General features: G+C 39.4%; 1 protein-coding gene across 1 annotated transcript in view; it reads right to left on the minus strand.

The window, feature by feature from the left end:
* The window catches only part of GAD2 (glutamate decarboxylase 2), a 76,084-nt gene that overhangs the window by 25,965 nt on the left and 27,657 nt on the right, over positions 1-22,462 (minus strand). The window contains exons 9-10 of the mRNA XM_059183891.1: positions 2,340-2,394; positions 324-440 (exon numbers count right to left, since the gene is read on the minus strand). Coding sequence (XP_059039874.1) covers positions 324-440; positions 2,340-2,394 — 172 coding nt within the window. The remainder of the gene's footprint in view (positions 1-323; positions 441-2,339; positions 2,395-22,462) is intronic.

Consider the following 22,462-nt stretch of genomic DNA (forward strand, 5'->3'; position numbering starts at 1 on the left):
TACGGGCTGAAGAATCAAGAGCTAAATGCTCAGCTTGGGTATACTGGTCATACAAATAAGCATATTATCATGTTGGGGACATTGAGGCAGGTCAGCCTCTGACTTCCTCCAGTCAATGTTGGGGTTTGTGTGAGTTGTGTGCTACTTTGTCTCTGCACTCTTCAAAAGCTTAAATATCCCCATTCTGAAAATAGGCTCCCAAAGGAAAAAAAAAAAAAAAAAAAAGAGCCAGAGAAAGAGAGAGAAAACAGATTTCATTCCATGAGCCTCAAATGAATAAACGTGCAAGGACGTTTTCGTGGCCGCCCCTATGGGATACTCACATCCACATGCATCCAGATCTTGTACTTTTTGCAAATATCAGCAACCGCCAAGAGGGGGTCAAATGCTCCGTACACAGTGGTCCCAGCCGTGGCGCTCACAAGGAAAGGAACAAATCCCTACACAAACAGGAAAGCCCCCAAACAATGTCAAACAGGGTGTCAAGGGTTTTTTTTTTTTTTATTTTTTAAAAAAGATTTTGTTTGTTTGTTAGAGAGAGAGCGTGTGCACGAGCGCACAAGCAAGGGGAACAGCAGGCAGAGGTAGAGGGGAGAAGCAGACTCCCCGCTGAGCAGGGAGCCTGACGGACCCTGGACTCGATCCCAGGACCCTAAGATCATGATCTGAGCTGAAGGCAGACACTTACACACAACTAAGCCACCAAGGAGTCCTGATTATTATTATTATTTTTTTAAGCTGATAAAAACAGCGGATATTCTCCCTCTGTCATACATACATCTCCAGTTTTAGAACCATGACGAGGACTGTTGGCCCTTTAGAGCCTGGGAGGATATTTTAGATCTCCAGGATCTGAGTTCTCCAGGCCATTCTGTTGGACCTGCCCATTGCCTTAGGAGAACAGACACTGGTTCCCAGGAGAGGCCGCACTGGACCCAGAGGTGAGGGAGCTTTATGGTGGCCTGCAGCCATTTATATAGCCCAGGTAGATACTCCTCCCCCCAACTTTGTCCACTTTCTAGTCTTCCTTTTTGCTCACTTTCTAATCTTACTTGTACATAACAGTCCCCTAGAGTGAGCAGGCAAAAAAATAAGGGGAAGGAAATCCGACTGACCCCATTATTCCTTTTTGGAAAACCGTGAGATCATTTATTTGGGATGCCTTAGAGGGAAGGGTTCATGTGGACTGGACAATAAGCCATGACCATTATCTAAGTAGTCTGCAATCTGACTGGCTCTGGCTAAATGAAAGTTGCTAGAAGCTAGTAGAAGAGCGCCTCAAACAGAATGAACAGAGCGGTGATGTGACAGGATGTCGGAGTCCATCTTTAGGTGGCAGCAAAGGTTTAATCTTGTGGTTTATTAGCCTAGAAGTAGTTAGAATACAGAAGCATGGGGAACCTCCTGCTGCCACTTTATAGGAAAAAGAAAAAGAAAAAGAAAAGGCAGAGAAAGAATAACTGCTCCTAAATTGATAATAATCAAACGCACATAGCCTGCCACTGAATGAGGAACTGTAGGTCCTATCCACTAAAAGTTACATTAAGGGAGTTCTACAAACAAGCTCTCCGGTTTGCAAACCACCCAGGGATAGAAATGACTTTATAGAGCTTTGTGGGAATCCTTCAGAGGTCTCCAGAACTTGCTGCTTCTATGACTTCTAAATTGCTTGCCAGAGAAAAAGATGCTTGGAGAGCCAATCATAACCATATTCCTAGGCAGGAAAAATTGGCCCCTTTCAAATAACCACACCGTGGTAACTCATGGTGCATTGGTGTTGTGGTTTCTTCCACTTGTGAAAATGATCTTTCAAATGGATGTCTGTTTAATGCCAACTCTCAGCGCATAAAAAGACAAATGCTGTAGGAACTCCTACAGCATCACCGTCTATGTTATCACAGGGTATATTATTTAAACAGCAACTTAGATCTTTCCAAAGCAGGGGCTGCAACTCAGAGAAATGAATAATGACTAGATACAAAAATCCCATATTCTCAGTAAAGCAGGGAGGTTGAGAATTGGGTCCTCTTTTCAAAACAAAACCAAAATGGCAGCACCTGGGTGACTAAGTTGGTAAAGTGTCTGACTCTTGATTTTTGGCTCAGGTCATGATCTCAGGGTTGTGAGATCCAGCCCCGCACTGGGCTCTGTACTGGGTGTGGGCCTTGTTTGGGATTCTCTCTCCCTTTCCCTCTGCCCCCCAGTACAGCCCCACCCAAAACCCCAAAAGCAAACAAACAAAACAATCCCAAACCAAAGAGTGTTCTCCACTGGATGGAATCAGAAATATGTACCCTTAGCTTGTTATGGGCTGGATGAAGCTCCCTACAAACACTTACTTTTTGTTTGGCTTCAAGGATCCTTCTTTCAAGATCAGATGGGATCATTTTCCCCCTGAAAGGAAAAATAAATACATTAGAGGTTTGCTTCGAATAGTTTACTTTGTGGTCTTCACAAGCAGCCGCATCAGGGTAGGAGGTCAACCCTAAATGATCAGTTAAAACAACTCGTTGACTGTTTCCAGGAAGAAACACAGTTTCTTCCTGAAAGATACAGGATGTAATTTCTGACACATGGAGGGGACTCATGAGCACACGGTGCTGTTAGAACGGCCACGGGGCCCTCTAGGCTACACACAACCTGCTTTTTAGGTCATCCCCCTAACTCGGTTAAAAACAAGCCTGCTTTGGCATGAAACACTTGGCAATGAAAGGACAGTACAGAATAGAGATTTGTATTCCCAATCTTCGAATGAATGTAGCTGCGATTTCACATATAGATGACATGCCAAGAAGAGAAATCCCTTTGAAACAATTGAATGAAAATATTAAGTAAAAAAGCTACCTAATTACATTCTAAGTACTAAAAGCCTGAAGCTGGCCAGAAAAACATGGGCTCAAATTTCAAAACAATTAGATACACGGACTTTGGAAAAAGAAACATCCTTTCTTTCCTCCCCGAAATGTTTCTTTCCTAAAATAAAAACACAGATAGTTCTAGGCTAATTATAAAACTCCATTATTATAATAATCAAAGGAGTTGGTTTCTACAAAAAGAGAGATGTAGCTAGATGTGTGATCTTAGTCAGGTGACTTGATTTCTCTGTGCCTCTCATTACTGTCCCTGGAACACAGTGATAATAATATTACTTATGGAGTTATGAGGTTTAAGTGAGTTGATAACTGCAAAATGATTTTAAAAGTGCTTGGCATGTGGGAAGCACTCCATCATTGTTAGGTTTTATTGTTGAGATTGTTATGTATGATGACATCCATCTCCCAGGACTTTGGGGGGTAAAAACAGGGAAAGGAGAGAGTTGTTGCCTGGTGCCAGGAACCGTAAAAAAAAATTTTTTTTAAAGATTTTATTTATTTATTTGACAGACGGAGATCACAAGTAGGCAAAGAGGCAGGCAGAGAGAGAGGGGAAAGTAGGCTCCCCGCTGAGCAGAGAGCCCGATGCGGGACTTGATCCCAGGACCCTGAGATCATAACCTGAGCCGAAAGCAGAGGCTTCAACCCACCCAGGCGCCCCAACAGTGAAAAAATTTTAAAATAGCTCTCTTGAGGTTGCTAAACTGGCTTAACTTTTCACATCAGGGTCATCGATTTAGGTTTTTAAAAGGCAGTTTGGAAAAATAAATTATGGGCAGGAGGTTGTCACAATAACAGATGGGAAAGGCTATTGGCATTTAGGGAGCAGTGTGGGGAGGGGCTGGTATTTGTCTTGAGGTCAATAATCCATTCCTGGCTGTCCCTGTGACTCAAAGTATAGAGCAAGCATTGGGCTACTTCATTCTATCTTCTAAGTTTTACATACTGAAATTTGTTATTCTATTATGACTTACTTTCCTAACACCCATTTTACAAAAATACTTCGAGCATCATATAGTAAGTTTTATTTCCAGCAACTTTCATTCCAGGCTTGCAAAGGAGGCACTGCAGAGGAGCTGGCATGTAAAGCAGACATTAGGCCTGAACGCCTTAAGAACCACTAATTTATGTGAAGCTGTCTTCCAAAGGAAGGCAGTTAAAACGCAATTATCTGGCAACAGGAAGGGACAAGTTGCCAGTCATTAGTCAGGCTGGTTTGGGACCAAGGGCAGTGAACCTATCTATGGTGGTAAGGGTACAATCTGGGGTGGGAGCAGCCCACCTCTGGGGAACTTTGATGAGACGGGGCTTCTGAAGGAGGGACAGAGGGAAGGGAAAAGCAAGGAGTTCACTCCCTACACTTCTCCCTACACTTCACAGCTCAGCCTTGGGGGCAGCCCACGAAGCAGTGATTTTCCATGTCTCTAGATCAGGCTATGCTCAAACACCTTGCTTCAGCGCTGATATAAATAAAATCAAATAATAAAATAAAATATAAAATATAAATAAAATATATAATAAAATATAAAAAATAAATAAAATAATTTTCAGAGGAAATTTGGGCATTGAAGCTGTCTTTTACATAAAGCTTTCAGCACATTAAAATGGTCATTGTATTTTTCTAGGTAAATGTAGAAGCTGAGAGAGGATTCTCAGAAACGGTTTGCAAATCCCCAACTTTCCCTAGTTTTCTACGTGCCCAAGGAGAGTAAAACACTCTCTTTTGGAGAGTTTTGGGTGACAAGGTTGAGAGCGGCAATTCGGGGGTCTAATCACACGGGGGTGTTTTGTTAAGCATAGGCAGTAAGGTGTCACCCAGAAGTCACAGATCAGGGTATATTATAATCAGAAGGGGATGAAGACCTGTTTCCAGTCTAATTGTCTCATTTTTCCAATGAGGAAGTGGCCAAGAGAAGGAAGGTGACTGGCCAAGATCAAATGTTGGTAAAAGGTTGATTGTAACTAGACAGAAGACACTAAGCTTCCTAGAAAGGTCAAATAGATAGGAAACCTATTTAGAAAGATTGGAGTCTTTTAAGATAAGATAAATCCTTACCGATAATATCTGACTTTCCTGGATCAGAACTGTCATTCAAGCACGCTGGGGAAAACAGTAATGAACAGACAATCTGTTCCATTTCCCTATCAGAGTTTTGGGGCGGGCTGGTAAAATAATCAAGTTCAGGTAGAAAGCAATGGTTGTGGCTCTTGATGGGGGAGGGGGGGCAGGTTCCAGATACCCTTGGGCACTCTGCCCAAGATACTTGTTCTGTCCACTTAGGATCCCAGAGCCTGAAGGTAGCAGGTATTTGTTGGAGGTTACGTGAGCAGAAGGCAGAAGTTTAACTCAGGGTTGATAGTAATTTGGTGACTCTACCTTAATGACTGGCCAGACAGCTAGTATGGGGGCCTCTGGGGCCCAAACTTTTCATCTTTCTGTTTATCTTAGAATTTGCTCAATTACTTTAGAACAAGGGTTCTTAAAATTTAAGTGTGCATAAAAATAACTTGGGCGTGCCTTTAAAATGCAGATTCCTTGGCCCCGCTCCTAGGGATTTTGATTCAGGAGGTCAGTTATCAGGCCCAGGAATTAATTCTTTCCACAAATATGTATTGAGCACATACTGGGTGCCACACACTATTGGGGGAACAGACCAGTTTTTACTCTTCAGGGCTTCCTTTCTAACAAGAGAAACGAATGATCACACAGTCCAAATAGACAGGCAGAGGAATCTGCATTTCTAACAAACCCCCCAGAGCGTTCTGACCTGGATCCACAGGCTGGGAAAAGATTGCTTTGGAAATGGAAATTTTAGCCTGGTAGGCATTTAAACAATTGTGTGACAGACTAGCCAAGGACCATTCCTTCCTTCCTAGGACCTGTGGTTTTGAGCCATCATGGCTGAAGGGCAGGGAGCAGAAGGAGCTCCAGATACGGAGTGGAGCGTACATTCCCTGCTGGTGCTGTGGGGCGAGAGAACATCTGGGTGACCTCCAGCAGGGTCCTCTGAGGACTAGAAGCTGTCTGGCAGGGCCTGGAATTTCCAGACAAACATCTCGTGGTGCAGGAAGGCTCTGGACGGCAGCTGTTGCATTCTGTAGGTCTGGCCTCAAAGTATCTCCAATAGTAAAAAACGCATATCTTTAATGTTCACACATCTTAGCCTTTCGGCACACAATTAAGAGTGACTGGTGCTTTGTAATGCTGCCCTGTGGTAGTTGTTAGTGTTTATGACAAGGCTGCCATAGAAGCCGGGACTTTTGAACCAGACTTCTGCCTTGGATGTGGCTGCCTTATATTGAGATTTCTGATTTTGCAACAGTCTTTAAAAATGTATCTAAATGCTATCAGGTCAGATAACATCACAAAATTTCCTGGGTAAAAATCCCACCATGGCAGCTAGAGCTGCCAGCAGGAAAATCTTGTAGGAAGAAGTTAAAAACACAGATTCATGAAGGAGAAAGCGAGCTTACCAACAGGAGAATGTTGACTAGAGAATTCATATGACTAGGCAAGCTTCCCAATAGTCACAAAGCAGGTGCTGGGGTCCTTGGTGACCCTGCTCATTGGCCCTGATGAACCTGTAGTAATTCTATCAAGTGAGTAGAGGTTGTCTCTGTTCGCAGAGATGTGTGCAAAGAGGAATGGATATGTGTGACTCCATAATCTCGGACCCTCCTGCTAACACTCTACAAAGGTTACTGTTGTTCAGATCTTGCAGACAAGGAAACTATGGCTCAGGGAGGCGGGTAGATGTGGCAGAAACTCAGAACATGGAGACAGAATCACCAGGTTCTTGTCCCAAGACCTAGGCTCATCCTGTGTCCTTTAAGAATTCAGTTCTTCCTTGGGCTATAAAATGATGACAATAGGACCTCCCCTCACAAGGATTCCATGAGGATTAAATGGGATCATAAATAGAAAACACTATAAAGCACTGAGTATAAAACTCTGTCTTCATATAGCTACCGCTCAGTACATATGAGGTGGTCTCACTGTTGTCATTACTAGCAATGGTTCTAGTGGTGTGTGACCTTCTGGGTGTCACGCAGCTAGCAGGGGGCAGGCTGCAAACCTAGAGCTGTCTTGTATCAGAATGCAGGCTCTTAGCACCGTACAACAGATGTCTTCCAAAGCATTTATGGGGTTCAAACAAAATGTCTGCCTATCTGAAAGGTTGAGTTCTAGAACTGCAGTAATGTAGGTAGGGTTTTTTGGAAGCCCCTCGAAGTGAGTACTTCCTTGATCCCGATTCTTTTGGCTATTAATACTGTCTAGTAAAATAAAAACTTATCACTTCCTACTAAAATATTTTGCTCCATCATCCCCTGATGATACAGTTCCTTCTAGAATAGTATCTAAATCCTAGAGAAGTAACCAAAGTTGGCCAATTTTTTGGTTTTGTTTTTTTAAGTAGTCAGCATTAAAAAAATATATATATAGATTGTGATACAGGGATGGTAAAGGGAACTCATGAACCCAAGCCAATTTTCAAATTGCCCAGACTGTGTGGTAACTTGAAAATTTCACGAACTAACCGGGGAAGACTGTTGCAGGAATTATGCAGCAGGGGGGAAACTTATGAGAGAGATCTCCTGGGGAGAGAGCTCCGTGTGTCTGCACATGGCTGCTGCCCATGTGGGTCACCTACCCTAGGACATGACCAGCAGACAGACTAGCAAATTCAAATCCAAACAGACCATTCCGGAAGTACTTGTATTATGAAACCAAACCCTCTGCCAAAAGTTTTTTTTTTTTTTTTTACCATAATTAGAAATAGTAAGCTTCTTTGGTCTTTAATATGGACTTTGATTTGGGAAAAACGAATTTTAACTTTAACAGATAACCACAGATAACTTTAACAGATAACAGATAACCACATTTTTCTCTTTTAAGATTTGTTTTCCAATACACACAATGGGCTCACCCAGCATTACAGCCAGGATAGAGGAATAGGACATTCTGGGTGACTTTTGTATCTAATTCCAGCAATTTTTAAAAAATTACTTTCTTCAAATGCATTTAATTCACACAAACACCTATATACACTCTCACTCACTATACAACAATCCAAGTGATGTCCAACTGAGGAGGCCACCTGTGATGTGGTAAGGAGCTACTTTCGTTTTCACACAAACCCCCCAGATCGCTGCCGGTGGGGGCCAGCATTGAAGCTCACAGGGGAGTATGTGACGAAGGAAAGTGTCTACGGGCAAGAAGGTGTGGGCTGGCCATCTCTCATCACTGCCTCAACTTCCCCCAAACTGCCATTCCACTTTCCTGAACACACTGGTAGAGAAAAGAGGGGGATTGCGATAAAAAGTTCAATTCCCCCTGTAAGAAAGCATACTTGGCTTATTCTAAATAACTTCTGAGTCAGAGAGGAAATCAGAACTGCAATTACAGAACATTAAAAATTAATGACATGGGAATACCACATGTGAAAACATGAGAAGCACCCTAAATCATCCTCAGAGGAAAACGAATAGCCTGATGGGCATTTAAAGTTAAATAACAGAATAAAAATAACTAAATATTTAACCTAAGAAGCTAGGAAAATGAAAACAGTGTAGACAGAGAGAATGAATGAATTTTTCAATGATTTAGAAACTTTATTAGGTAGACTAATTTAATAAATTCAGAAGCTGGGATATTGAACAGATCAGTGAATAGACAAATATCTAATTGGTTCAGTAAAGAGAGAAAATGTAACATTTGAAATAAGAGAGGAGGCTATGGAAAAGATATTTTAGTATTATAAAACTTTCTATATAGAGATTTGTGCTAATCTTAAAATTTTTGAGGAAATAGATCATTTTCCCCTACTAAAATGTAAATTGAAAGAAGTGATTCAAGGATATATAGAAAATTTGAAAAAAAATTGATAACCAAGAAGTAAGTGGGGAAAAAAGTTACCAAAAACAACCCCCCCAAAATGACAGGCCCAGATGTTTTAATAGTAAATTTTAACACATCTATTACTGGTGGATAACCCTCTAAACACTTATACAGAAGACAATGGGAAGCTGCTGGATTTATTTCTAGAAACTAGCTAATTCTCAAAGCAAGATCTGTCAAAGGTAGCCCAGAAAAGCTTATCAATATATCTTATAATATAGATACATAAATCCTGACTATGTTTTAAAATATAATACAGAGGAAATTGCAGATTAACATGGAGCCAAGTAGAATTTGTTGCAAGAATACAAAGAATGGAAGGGAGGAAAAATAATCACTAGTATCTGAGACTATGAATGAGTAACCTGAAATAATGTAGAAGAAGAAAAACACAGATCTTTACCAAAGGATGCAAAAAAACCTGATTTGAATAAATAGAGAGACACGTGTTCTTTGATGAGAAAACTCAACATTGCAAATACATACAGTTGATCCCTAAACATAACACAATTCCAACTGGCTCCCCACTGTTTTAGGGGGAAGGGAATTTGAGATAACAATTCTAAAGCACAACTAATAAAGAATATTCAATTAAAAAGAGGGCAGGGGTCAGATTTTTCTCTACTAGAATATAGAATATATTATAACACTGTAGTGATTTAAAGTATGGCAATTGAGCCTAAATAAGCAAATCAGTGGAACAAAAATAGAAGGCTAGGAAGTGATTAAAGCATTTCGTTTGATCACACATGGTGTTGGAACAATGTTAAGCAAAAACTAAGTGGATAAAAAAAATAAAAAATAATTATACATCTCTCAAACACCACAGATCAAAATAAATTTCAGTTAGATCAACTATTAAAATAATAAAATAAAAGAATATTACTATGTACTAAGGAGAAGACTTTCTTGAAAGGACACTGGAGGTAGAAAATGGATAATTGATGATAGCTCTGACTATCAAAAAAAGGAATACTTCTATAAATACCATAAATAAAAGTGAATGATACATTTTGTAAAACATTGACAACATACATGACAAAAATGGCTTTGTGTTCTTTTTCAACTATGAATGACATAAAATGTTCAACTTTGCAAATTATTGAAAATGAAAATATAAATAATTAAAAAATGTTTCTACTCCTCAAGTTGACACAGGTCATGTAAGGTTTTAGTTTCTAGGATTAGTAAGAACATGGTGAGCAGCCACACCTTTATACTGCTTGGGAGAATTGTAAATTGGCTGGTTCTTTTCTGAAGGGCAACATGCAAGCAAGTATCCTAACTCTTAGTGCAGACATAGTTCAAGGCTCAGAAACCTATTTTTAAGAATTTATGCTAGGAAAATAATATAGGTATGTGTGAAAATATTTAGCCACACTGATACTTTAATTAGCAATTGTTTAAATAATAAAAATTCAAAGTAGCTTACATGTCTAACAACAGACTTGTTAAGTAATGTAAATTCTAAGCAATAGGCTATTAAATAGTAATTAAAAACTGTACTGGAGAAAGTTGCCCATAATATTTTATTAAGTAATAAACAAATTTATACTCAGTAGGTTTTATATTTAAATATATATAATGTATTTGGAATGATATGCACCAAAGAATTATGACAGATTATGTCTAAGTCCTCCCACTTTCCTGTTTTTCTACAATGAATATGTGCTGTTTCTGGAGAGAATTTATTATAAGAAAATAATATTGTAATTGTAAGAAAATAAGAAAAGAATATTATGTTTGTTTTTTATAAAAGAATGGGCTATCCCTCACCTAATACCAAATACAAAAATTAACCCAAAATGGGTCAAGACCTGAATGTAAGAGCTAAAACTATAAAACCATTAGAAGAAAGCAGAAAGCATACAGCAAAAGCTTCATGACATTGGATTTGGCAATGGATATTTTCATGGACACAATGCCAAAGGAACAATCAACAAAAGGAAAAGTAGACAAATTGGACTTCATAAAAATGAAAAATTCTTGTGCATTAAAAGTCACCATCAGAGTAAAAAGCATCCCACAAAATGGAAGATAATATTTACAAATTGTTGCAAAATCTGATAAAGGACTAACATCCCAAATATATAAAGTGTTCCTTAAGTTCAACAACAAAAAAACAAACAACCCAATTCAAAGATAATCAAATGGACCTCAGAGGCACATACAGAACATTCCATTCAATAGAAGCTGATACACATTCTTCTCAAGTGCACACAGACGTTCTCCAGAATAGATCATATGTTAGACTACAATAAAACATTTTAACAAGTTTAAGAAGACTGAAATCAACAGGATCACCCAGCATGTACATCATCCTGTATTGTCTTTTACAACCATAGTGGTATGAAACTATAAATCAATTAACAGAAGGAATAAAAAAATAATTTTTACACACACACACACACACACACACACACAATGGAATACTATGCAGCCATCAAAAACTGAAATCTTGCCATTTGCAATGACATGGATGGAACTAGAGGGTATTTTGTTAAGGGAAATAAGTCAATCAGAGAAAGACACTTATCATATGATCTCTCCAATATGAGGAATTTGAGAGGCAGGGCTGGGGGTTGTAGAGGGTAGGGAGGGAAAAAATGAAATAAGATGGGACCGGGGAGGGAGACAAACCATAAGAGTCTCTTAATCCCAGGAAACAAACGGAGGGTTGCTGAGGGATGGAAGGGGAGAGATAGGGTGGCTGGGTTATGGACATTGGGTATGTGATGTTAATTGTGTAAGACTGATGATTCACAGACCTGTACCCCTTAAGCAAATAATTCATTATATGTTAATAAAAAATAAAATAAAATAACCAGAAATTAACAATCAAATAAACAAATAAATAATAAAAGGATTAATGCCAATCTTTCCCAAACTCTCCTAGAAAGCTGAATAGTAGGAAACATTTCTAAACTCATTTTATGAGACCAGCATTATCTTCATACCAAAACCAGGTAAGGACACTATAAGAAAAGAAAGTCACAGGCCGATATCTCTGAAGAACACCAGATGCAAAATTTCTCACCAAATACTAGCAAACCAAATTCAGCAATATAGTAAAAGGATAATACACAATAATCAAGTGGGATTTATCCCTGGGATGCAAGGATGATTTGACATCTGCACATCCATCAATTTGATGCACCACATTATCAGAATGAAGGACAGAAATCATATGATTATCTCATATGATATCAATAGATAGAGAAAAACATTTAACAAAATTCAACATCCTTTCATGATAAAAAATTGTCAATAAATTGGGGTTAGAGGGAAAGTATCTCAACATAATGAAGTCCACATATGACAATCCCATAAGTAACATTATACTCAATGATTAAAAGCTGAAAGATTTTCTTTTAAGATTAGGAGGAAGGCAAGAGTGCTCACTCTTACCACTTCTATTCAACATAGTACTGGAAGTCCGAGCCAGAGAAATTATGCAAGACTGAGAAAAAAAAAAAAAAAAAGACATTCATATTGGAAAGTAAGAAGTCAAATTGTCTGTGTTGCAGATTACATAATCTTATATATAGAAAGCCCTAAAGACTCTACAAACAAAACCCTGTTAGAACAAATAAATTCAATAAAGTTTCAGGATATGAAACAAACATAAAAAAGTCAATCCCATTTATAGAAACATGAAAAATAAATAAATTTAACCACAGAGATAAAAGATAAAAAACAAATTGCCATGTGACCTGTCAATTCCCCTTCTGAGTATACCCAAAGGAATGAAAAGCAAGGCTCAAAGAGATATTTGCAGACCTGTAGCCAGAGCAGCACTGTTCACAATAGCTAAAACACGGAACCAACCAGTAGTATATGCATACAATGAAACATTATTCAGCCCTGGAAAGGAAGGAGCTGATGACCTTTGCTTCAACATGGATGAACCCTGAGGACATTATGCAAAGTGAAACAAGTCAATCAATCACAAGAAGACAAGAGAGTCAGGTGCCTAGAGTGGTTGAATTCATAGAAACACAAAGTAGAATGTGGTTGGGGGTGGTTTGGGGAAGAGAGAGGAGAAAGGGGGATGGGGAGCTTTTGTTGAATGGATATAAAGTTTCCATCTTACAAGATGGAAAGAGTTTTGGAGATGGATAGTACTGATGTACACAGCACCAATGTCCTTCATATCACGGAACTGTATACTTAAAAATGATTAAGATGTTAAATTTTATGTGTATTTGGCCACAATTAAAAATTCAGGGGTTAGGAGACAAAGGAGCAGGCCTGACTGGTGAACACAAGGAGTTCTGAGTCCAAGCCCCAGTTCTTCACTTTCCAGCGAGATGATCACAGACATGTGCCTCTCTACCAGGGTTATAAATCGAACAGGGAAAGGGGAACTCACCACACTGCTTGGGACTCCTATGTACCTAGAAACTTCACAAACTGTGCTGGCACCAGGTAAAGGTGAAGGGATATACTCTTCTGTGTCTCTAATAAGTGAATTAATTAGATCCATTGTGCAAAATGCTTAGGAGTCCAGCTGGCACATAATAAACACACAAAGTGTCAGCTTATTTTATAATCCTTCCTTATATAGGACATAATGAAACACATACACCTCAACACTGCTGAGTTCTCTTCATCTAAACCCATAGGAAATATGACTCTCAAAGGGCTGACCCCAGTCCTGCTCAATAAAAATTGATTCAGGGTCTCTGTGAAGTCTATCCTATTACAGTGCACTCAACAGCTCCCCAAGGACCTGAAAGAGTTAATTAGCTTCCCTAACTGCTTTCACACTCTGGCCACAATTGAGCTAATTTAATAAGAGAGTATAATGACCCCAGATTATTTATACTTTCAATTGTTTAAATCGATTGAGTGATGAAGTGTGGTATTTAACAAGCACAAGGAAATATTATCTGACTGAAATTTGTAAAGCTAAGAGATAGATTAACCTAAAAAACTAAAATTTTTACAAAAATATAAGTGTTCATTTTGTGGTATACAAGTATTAATCAAAATACCACCAGAGATCTTGTGTTATGTGGACTATAGGAAGGCCGGTGACTCTTCCAGTCTTCTGCCAACCAGGTGTCATGTATTTTGCTCAGATTTGTTTTCTCGAAGGTTTTACAGCAATTTAGATAATTTTTTCAAAGATTCTATTTATTTATTTGTCAGAGAGTGCAAGCGCAGTCAAGGGGAAAGGCAGGCAGAGGGAGAAGCAGGCTTCTTGCTCAGCAGAGAGCCCAATGAGGGACTGGATCCCAGGACCCTGGGATCATGACCTTAACCAACTGAGCCATTCAGGCGTACAATTTAGATAATTTAAAGGAAACCCCAAAGGGAGGAGTAAGAGATGGAAAATGGAAAGAGAATGGCAGAGAGTGCTATAGAGAATTAATTTCTCAAAGCACCTGTGAGTCTGTAGTGATGGTAAATATATCGCACACACATGGAGGGGGAGAGGTTTCCTTACAGTAGTAGAGTGACAGGAACGAATAAAGAGAGAAGAAATGATAGCATTAGAGCATCGTATTTTGCAACCGTCATCATCATAATTCAGGCCAGAATCTTCCTGGTGAATGAATGTTTAGGATGAACAGAATATTTATATAGTCTCAGGGCATCATCTATAAGATAACCCTCAAAGTAGAGAGCAGTCATTTTACAGGGGAGAAATCTGGCGGACACGATCGTAACCAAATGGTCAATGCTGACATTACTAATAAGATGACAATCCTGTTGGGGAGGTATGACTGAGAAAGACAAGAATCACCTCCCTGGAATTCCTGCCTAAAATGCATTGCCTGAATCTAACCATGAGGAAATAGGAGACAAACTCAAATTAAGACATCTTCTACAAAATAAATACACGCTTCAAAAATATCAATGTCATGAGAGATAAAGGAAGGATGAGGAAATGTTCCAGATGAAAGGAAACTAAAGAGACATGAAAACTGAGTGTAATGTGTGGTCCTGGACTGGGAAAAACACAGCTCTAAAGAATATTACTGTGACGATTGATGAAATCTGAATAGGTATATTGATTAAATAATAGTCTTGTGTCAATGTCATCTGATTTTGATCATTGTACTGTGATTATAAAAGTGAATAGCCTTGTTCTTAGGAAATGCACATTGAAGTCTTTTTTTTTTTCTTCACATTGAAGTCTTAAGGGGTAAAGAGTATGATGTCTGCAAGGAATTCTTAATTGGTTTAGAAAAATCTGCTATCTATAATGCACATATAATTTGTATTTATAATATTATAATATTCATTACATTCAAGAGATAATACTGAATAATGCACTTGGAGAGAAAAAGAACTCCAAAGATGTATATTAAAACTCAAAATGGATTAAATACCTAAATGTGAGAACTGAAAACATAAAAATCCTAGAAGAGGCAGTAATTCCTCTGACATTGATCACAGCACCATTTTTCTAGATACATCTCCTAAGGCAAAGGAAACAAAAACAAAATAAACCATTGGGACTATATCAAAATAAAAAAGCTTTTGCACAGAAAAGGAAACCATCAACAAAACGAAAAGACAACCTACTGAATGGGAGAAGAAATTTGCAAATGCTATATCTGATAAGGGGTTGGTACCCAAAATATATAAAGATACAATTCAATACAAAAAAAAATCAAATAACCCAATTAAAAATGAGCAGAGGATCTGAACAGAAGTGTTTTCAAGGAGGACATATGGATGGCCAGCAGACACATGAAAAGTTGCTCAACATCACCTATCATCAGGGAAAAGCAAGTCAAAACCACAATAAGATATCACCTTACACCTTACACCAGTTAGAAAAGCTAAAATGCAAATGACAAGGAGAACAAGTGTGGGTGATGACTGGTGAGAAAGGAACCCTCATTCACTGTTGGTGGGAATGCGAACTGGGCTGGTCATTGTGAGAAACAGTATGGAGGTTCCTCCAACAATTAAAAAGAGAAATACCACATGATCCAATAATTCCACTACTAGGTATTTACTCAAAGAAAATAGAAACACTAATTTGAAAAGATACATGCACTCCTGTGTTTATTGTGGCATTATTTACAATAGCCAAGATATGGAAGCAGCCTAAATGGCCATTAATAGACAAATGGATAAGGAAAACGTGGTGTGTGTGTGTGTATATATATATATATATATACATACACATACACATATTCATATGTATACATATATGTATACACACATACATATATATATACAAAATGGGAAAAAATAGAAATTGAAAAAAAAAAAGGTGGGATGTGTTAATGTCTAAGAACCTTTCCAACCCTGAGGGTTTCTGAATTGAAATCCACTCACAGCTTCAGTCTGGTGTAAACCCAGGGCTTTGCCCCTCCCTCACTCATAGGTCCCTAACCTCTCCCCAGACCTTCCAGAACCACTCCTGCTTTCTCCCCTTGGTTTCTTCCAGCTGTATAATGTAAGACAACTACACAATTCTTGAGAGCTCTTCAGGAAAGATTCTACACAAATTTAGCAAAAGCAATAAGGAACTCCCAAGAGAAATTAAACTTCTGCTATGTATTTTATTCCTTCTTTTCATATAATTCATATTTCCTGTCTAGCAGGTCCTCCATCTCACAGTTAAATATGCCTTAAGCACGCTCCTTAAAACAACGAAACCAAAAACCATCCTGAATTCAATACCCCTCCAACTTCTATCCTCCCCAGTTCCCATCAGGGCTCCATCTTTAGAGAAGGGGTCTGTATCTGCTCTCCCTGCACACTGCTCCCCCCCAACTCCTGCCCACCCTTCACCAGCTGCGAACTGCCTTCTGCCTTCACCCCTCTACTGAAGCTACTTTTACCAACTCACCAGCCACCTCCTGATAAGTAAAGCTATGGGCAGTTGTTGATCCTTATTTCGTCTGTTGGTAGTATTTGATGCCATGAACCGCTTCTTCTAGAAAGATTCTCAAGCCCTCATGCCCCGGTTCCTCATCCTCCTCCAAGGACTCTGGCTATTCCTCCTCAGTCCCCATTGAGGGCTCCTCTGACTCAGTCTGTCCCTGCAATGTGGATGCTTCCTAGAGTCTGTAGTAGGCCCACTCTATCTGGCTTCCAGGGCATAACTTCAGAGCCTTGGGCTCATATTTCTGCATGCCTATGTGACACCCCCATTTGGATGCCTCATAAGTTCTTCAAACGCAACATCTTCAAATCTGAACTCTTCACTTTGGCCAGGGCTCCCTGTCTCAGAGAACAGCAAGCCTGGTATTCATCCTTGACTCTTCTCTCAACCTGCACACCGATCCGTCAATAATTCCTAGAAATTCCAGCACTCCTCTACATCAGGGCAGCCCATCATTCAGCATCTACTTATATTACTACCACAGCCACCAACTTCCAACCTCCAACCTATACTTCACTCTGCATTTAAGATGATCTCTCTAATGCCAAAACAGGTGTTTAAAATGATATTTCTAATGCCAAAATATGATGTCACTTTGCTGCTCCAGAACTTTTCAGGGGCATCTCACATCTTCAAATCTACAGTTCAAACAGCTTAGTATGGTTCATAATGTCCTTCATGACAAGGTCATTCTGACCACTTCCCGCAAGAACTTCTTTTCAGTCCTTTGGGTAAGCCAATAATCCCTCACATCCATGGCTTAGAATGAGCCATGACCTCTGCCTGGAACATTCTGTCCTTATTATCTGGCTAATTCCCATCATGCTCCCTCTGGATGTAGAATTAGATATGTATCAATAGCAGCCTGTACTCTGCCTCTCACAACACATACCTTTCTCAGGTGTTACCACTCGTTTCAAAGTCTGCCTCTGCACACTGGACTAAGTTTTGCAGCATCTGTGACCATGTCCACCTTGTTCACCACTGTGTTCACTGTGTGTCACTCAGAGGGCTCCCACTTGCATCATATGGGAACTCCATATTCTTACAAATTATCATTCCTAGAAGTTTTCTCTCTCCTCTGTCTGAACCTTTAGGAAACATCTTTTTGCTTAGTGGCCCTATCCAATTCTGAAATATCACTCAGCGTCTTCCACAAATATTTATTTTCCCTATGTATTAACTCACACTTCTATCCTTAGACACCATCAATGCAGCATTAACTTGGATTCCACTAATTCAAAATTTGCAACTATTAGACCCGATGATACTTAAAAAAATTTTTTTTCTAAGATTTTATTTATTTATTTGACAAAGCAAGAGAGCAAGAGAGGGAACACAAGCAGGGGGAATGGGAGAGGGAGAAGCAGGATTTCCACAGAGCAGAGGAGCCTGATGTAGGGCTCAATCCCGGGACCCCGGGATCATGACCTGAGCTGAAACCAGACGCTTAACAAACTGAGCCACCCAGGTGCCCCTAGACCCAGTGATACCTGAATAAAAATTCATTAATCCCATTACTGTGAAGATTCAACTTTTTGCTTCTAAAGAAAAAAAAAAAACTCTTACGCTAGAACTTATGAACTTGAAGATTCATTTAGCACATTATCCTCTTCTGAATTTAATAATTAACTTTCACAAAAATAGGGTATTCTCTTTAGTTATGATACTTCACATTCATATGTAAGCCATGGTGCAATGAGATTTTCCATTGTCTTATTTTATTTATTAGAGTAATAATAAATTTAATATGCCTCTTGATTTTCAACTTTGAAAGAACCTTTTCCAAACACATGGAGATTTATTATACATTTTTTTCTTTAACTGAGTATCATGTTTCACTTTGAATGGTTTATCAAACTGAACCCCTGTAATGACTAATTAAGAGATAGTACCTTGCAGTATTTTCTTCCATATGTGATATTGAACTAGAAGACTATACTTCTTCACTAGGACATTTTCCTTCATTGTGAGCTTCCTACTAAGTCAACTGTCTGTAGAACAAAATAAAACCTATCACCCAGACTAATGGTTTATAGTTTATAGATAGGTTTATAGATAAATAAAATAGGTTATGGATAGATAAAACCTATCACCCAGACAGACTAATAGGCAGAGTCAGAAAGAGTTACTAAGAAACGAATGTCTTTCAACTGACAGAATGGGAGAAGATATTTGCAAACAACATATCTGATAAAGGGCTAGTATCCAAAATATATAAAGAACTTATCTAACTCAACACCCAAAGAACAAATAATCCAGTCGAGAAATGAGCAGAGGACATGAACAGACATTTCTGCAAAGAAGACATCCAGATGGCCAACAGACACATGAAAAAGTGCCCCACATCACTCAACATCAGGGAAACACAAATCAAAATGACAATGAGATACCACCTCACACCCGTCTGAATGACTAAAATTAACAAGTCAAGGAATGACAGATGCTGGTGACAATGCAGAGAAAGGGGAACCCTCCTACACTGTTGGTGGGAATGCAAGCTGGTGCAACCACTCTGGAAAACAGCATTGAGGTTCCTCAAAAAGTTGAAAATAGAGCTACCCTACGACCCAGCAATCGCACTACTGGGTATCTATCCTAAAGATACAAATGTAGTGATCCAAAGGGGCACATGCACTCGAATGTTTATAGCAGCAATGCCCACAATAGCCAACCTATGGAAAGAACCTAGATGTCCATCAACAGACGAATGGATAAAGAAGATGTGGTATATATACACAATGGAATACTATGCAGCCATCAAAAGAAATGAAATCTTGCCATTTGTGACGACATAGATGGAACTAGAGGGTATTATGCTTAGCAAAATAAGTCAAGCAGAGAAAGGCAATGATCATATGATCTCCCTGATGTGAGGAAGTTGAGAGGCAACGTGGGGGGTTTGGGGGAAGGAAAGGAATAAATGAAACAGGTTGGGATTGGAAGGGAGACAAACCATAAGAGACTCTTGTCTCACAAAACAAATTGAGGGTTGCTGGGAGGAGGGGGGTATGGAGAGGGTGGTTGGGTTATGGACATTGGGGAGGGTATGTGCTATGGTGAGTGCTGTGAAGTGTAAATCTGGCAATTCAGAGACCTGTACCCTTGGGGCTAATATATTATATGTTAGTTAAAAAAAAAGAAATGAATGTTCTTGAGAGCAGGTCCAGGTTTATGTTTATAAAACCTGGATGAACTTTGCAAAGTACATTAGGAGAAATGAGAAGGCAGGTATGCCCTTTGTCGGCCTCAAGGGATTTTCTGACCCACACATCCAGCTTTCACAAGGACGTGATTAATAAAAACAAAATGGCTGCCAAGCATGCTTTAACTGATTCTGACTGGAATGGTGGCTACAGATGACTATCCAAAGTCTGCTCCTTGGCCCCTGACCCAAAACACTTCAATTTCACTTGATCTATTGGGCCAGACTCTCAGTCTTAAACCCATTCTAGAGAGATGATGTGAATTATCAACACAGAATTAAAGACTACATGTAACTACCAATACAGCTTTAATTTTCCCCCAACATGCTTTCATACAATACTGCTGGAAGAATAAACTGGTGAAACATTTTGAAAGCCAATATGGCCTGATGTATCACTTTCCTTAAGAATACTCATATAATTTAAGTTAGTAATCATACTAAGAAATAATCCTAAATGGAGAAGCCTGGGCACACATGTTCAATGAAGGATAGAAGGATTATTTATAACAGCAACACCAGAAACAGGGAAATGAATGTTGGGGAGTGATACTTTGTGTTTGCTTTCTACTACCTCATATCATTTTTATTATTTTACACTTGTGAACACATTTAATCTTTGTAACAACCCTATGAAACAAGGCCCTTACTTTTTCCTTTTTTCAGATAAGAAAATATGAGGTGCACAGAGGGATTTACCCAAGTTAGCACTGGAGCTGACACAGGAAGGGGGCGGGGTCCAAAGAGTCTGGAAATTGCCCTGCAAAGCATTATCATGCTTTCTCATAGGTTTTGTAGTAGAGTGTGTTTGCAATAACGTGGGAAAATACTTATCATGTCTAGTTAGAAAAAGAAACATGATCACAAATATGTAAATTTAAATAGGAGAAGAAAAATACCCAAACCTCTATGCTTGGAAAAAGAGTTTCAAGATTTAGACACCGTCTGGTGCTACTGATTCTCTTTGGATGGTGGAATAACAATTTTTCCCTGTTATTTTGTATTTTTTAAAGGCATGTATTGCTGTTCAGATGGTAAAAATGATCATTATTCCTCTTTAAAACCTCTCATGTGCTTCTTGTCCCCAGGTCTGAACTGTGCAGGTCCATTTACACACAGATACTATTTTTTTAAGATTTTTAAATTTTTGAGTAACCACCCTGTGGGGCTTGAACTCACAGCCTTGAGATCAAGAGTCACCTACTTCGGGCGCCTGGGTGGCTCAGTGGGTTAAGCTGCCTTCGGCTCAGGTCATGATCTCAGGGTCCTGGGATCAAGTCCTGCATCGGGCTCTCTGCTCAGCAGGGAGCCTGCTTCCTCCTCTCTCTCTGCCTGCCTTTCTGCCTACTTGTGTTCTCTGTCAAATAAATAAATAAAATCTTAAAAAAAAGAGTCACCTACTTCACCAACGGAGCCCCCACCCCCAACACATGGCTACTTTTTGATAAATACAACACAATACAGTAAATATATTTTCTTTATGACTTTGTTAATAACATTTTCTGTTCTCTAGCTTACTCGATTGTAAGAATATAGTATGTAATATACATAACATACAAAATATGTGTTAATTGACCGGTTATGTTATCAGGAAGGCTTCTGGTTGACAGTAGGCTCTTAGTAGTTTAGTTTTGGAGGAGTCAAAGGTTTATGTGAATTTCTGACTGCAAGGGGTGGGGGTGTTAGTGCCCCTGACCCCCAGGATTTCAACCGTTCTTCCTTCCTCCTTGCTTCACTTTGTACTTCCATTGCAATTTTTTTCCCCCTTCCTGGGCCTTATTTCTCCCTTCTTTTATTTCTTATTCATTTTGCTCTTTCTTCTTCCTCCTGTATTGTTCTCTCCTCCCTTCCCTATCCTACAAGGCTCATGACCAGAAGGGGGAAAAGCCCCCATAGCCCTAGGTGCCTGGTAGTCCCTTCCCTGTGTCCCCTCCCAATGAATGTATGGGGCAGGCCAGGGCAAGGGTTGGGGAGGATTTGCAGGGGAAAGTGAGGTATTTTCTGAAAAACAAAGCCCAAAAAAACAAAAAAAACCACAGTCATTGTTTTAACATTGTGTTTTAGTGTTTTTACTGGCTTCCAGAACTGTTGACATAAAATTTTTTGACCTAAAAATTTCAGGTGGCATGGCTAGCCACTTATTTTAGACCCCACTGGTTTCCCAGTATGCTCTGCTTTCTGCTCCTTTCTCTGCTGTTGGTGAGCAACAGACATCTTTTGACATCTGTTCCTGGCAGCCTCCTCTGGGCAACCTGTTCCTGCAACTTTTTGGCTTTTCCTTCTTGCCTTTCCTTCTTTCAGGCCTGCACTTCTCTTTGGAGCGCACTTCTGCCCTCAGACCATGAGAAGTCCTCAGGCCGGCCTCTGGTTCCCAGGATTGCCTGGCTGGCTGGTTTGGTGGGCCCATCCCAAGCCCGCTTGCATTGTTACAACCTGATTCTCACAGGAGCACAAGGTCAAGAACACCTGCTAACCAGACTAGATTAGAAGATGGAGGAGGTCAGCTAACAGGGCCTGTCTAGACCATCCTTCCCAGAACTCTAGGCTCCATATAAGAGTTGGCTACAGATTAAGAGTAATATTAAAGTCATCTAAACCTTTATTCCCCGTTAACAATTTTTGTGGCCGTG

The sequence above is a fragment of the Mustela lutreola genome, chromosome 8 (genome assembly GCF_030435805.1).
Source record: "Mustela lutreola isolate mMusLut2 chromosome 8, mMusLut2.pri, whole genome shotgun sequence".
NCBI classification, from domain to species: domain Eukaryota; kingdom Metazoa; phylum Chordata; class Mammalia; order Carnivora; family Mustelidae; genus Mustela; species Mustela lutreola.